General features: G+C 47.3%; 1 protein-coding gene across 1 annotated transcript; it reads left to right on the top strand.

The window, feature by feature from the left end:
• The first annotated feature begins 837 nt into the window (after positions 1 to 837).
• Positions 838 to 1,209, top strand: LOC112199328. The gene has a single exon (XM_024340358.1). The coding sequence runs from the start codon at positions 838 to 840 to the stop codon at positions 1,207 to 1,209; it is 372 nt and encodes a 123-aa protein (XP_024196126.1).
• The last annotated feature ends 219 nt before the right edge of the window (positions 1,210 to 1,428 follow it).

The raw sequence follows: 1,428 nt of genomic DNA, 5'->3' as shown, positions 1-1,428 counted from the left end.
TCGTGCCCTTTCCAAGAGGTTATAAGAATATCATATTTTCTACTTTTTCAGGAGAGGACATTGAGAACGCGGTAACGCATTGGGTCAGGTTCAGGGTGCAATGCAGTCAATACCAGAATGATGACATCCTTAAGTGCAGGATCTTTGGCACTTCTCTTTCTGGAGCCGCATTCAGATGGTTCCAAACTCCGACCAGGAACAGTGGCAGATTGGCCCGCGATGGAAAAGCTCTTCCGAGAAACTTTTGGAGCCATTAAGCTCGAGGTCGATTTGGCCTCTCTTACTCAGATGTCCCAACAACCCACCGAGCCTGCTGTGGCCTATCTTCAACTCTTTCAGATCCAGAAAGCCAAACTGAGTGTGATCCTTCCTTAAAAGGAACTGGTCAAGCTAGCGATCAAGGGTTTGGAACCACGCCAACGAAAGAAGCAACATGGCAGCATGATCCAGTCAATGGGAGAGCTGATCACAGAGGTGGGTAGCCTCGAGCATCTCCTCAGAGAGACTGACGCTAGGAAAAATGTGTCCAAAGGAATATACGTGCCCGGGAAACACCGCACAGTGGCTGCTCTTGGATACCTATAGCCAACCTATGATCCTTACTATCATCATCAAGGGGAAGAGGTTTTCTAGAGTGAAGATGAAGCTGAAGAAGAGGAGAACGATGTCTCCGCACTAGAGTTGACAGGTAGGAAGAATTCAACCCTCAAGCAGTTAAAGATATCTAAGGAGCCTGTCAAGCTCAAGTCTGTGGCTTTTACCAAACCTGAGTTCGCGACATATACATATGATGCCAATAAGGCACATGAAATTCTGGATGAGATGATTGCCGCGAAGATGGTGAAAATAGACTTTGGCCCTTTCCCTCGACCGGATCAGCTGAAAGGAAAAAAGTACTGCAAATTCCATAACTTGTGGAACCATAACACAACTGATTGTGTGAAGCTAAAGGACCAAATTCAGGTATGGCTCAATAACGGCAGTTTACAGGTAGAAGCTTCGGCAGCCGCGGCAGCACTAGTAGACTTGAACCTTTTCCCGGATACCGGAGTTGGTATGGTTAATGTGAACTGGCCCAAGAAGTGCCAGAGCAAACCAACCTTGGATTTGACTACAAGGGAGAAAGAAGAGAGGGAAGAAGGAGAGGAAACCCATGTAAAGAAGAAAACTAAGCCCATCAACGACGCCTCACCGGTAGTCCTTTGCTAGCGGTGTAAAGAAGAATGCGGCATCCAAGTGTCGCACGTAGAAGTCAAGCAGACTTTTCGTTTTGGTTCCCTCCCGCCAATCAAATGGGCTTCACCATCACGAAATTACCAGCCTTCTAGCTCAAAGGCGAGAGATGAGGTAAGGTCACCTCCATCCCCAAAGGATTCCAACTTGTTCAAGAAATTAAAAGCGGCCGCGAACGATCAGAAACAAGACGGA

This window comes from Rosa chinensis, chromosome 4 (genome assembly GCF_002994745.2).
Source record: "Rosa chinensis cultivar Old Blush chromosome 4, RchiOBHm-V2, whole genome shotgun sequence".
NCBI classification, from domain to species: domain Eukaryota; kingdom Viridiplantae; phylum Streptophyta; class Magnoliopsida; order Rosales; family Rosaceae; genus Rosa; species Rosa chinensis.
This window is presented reverse-complemented; position numbering and strand designations above follow the sequence as displayed.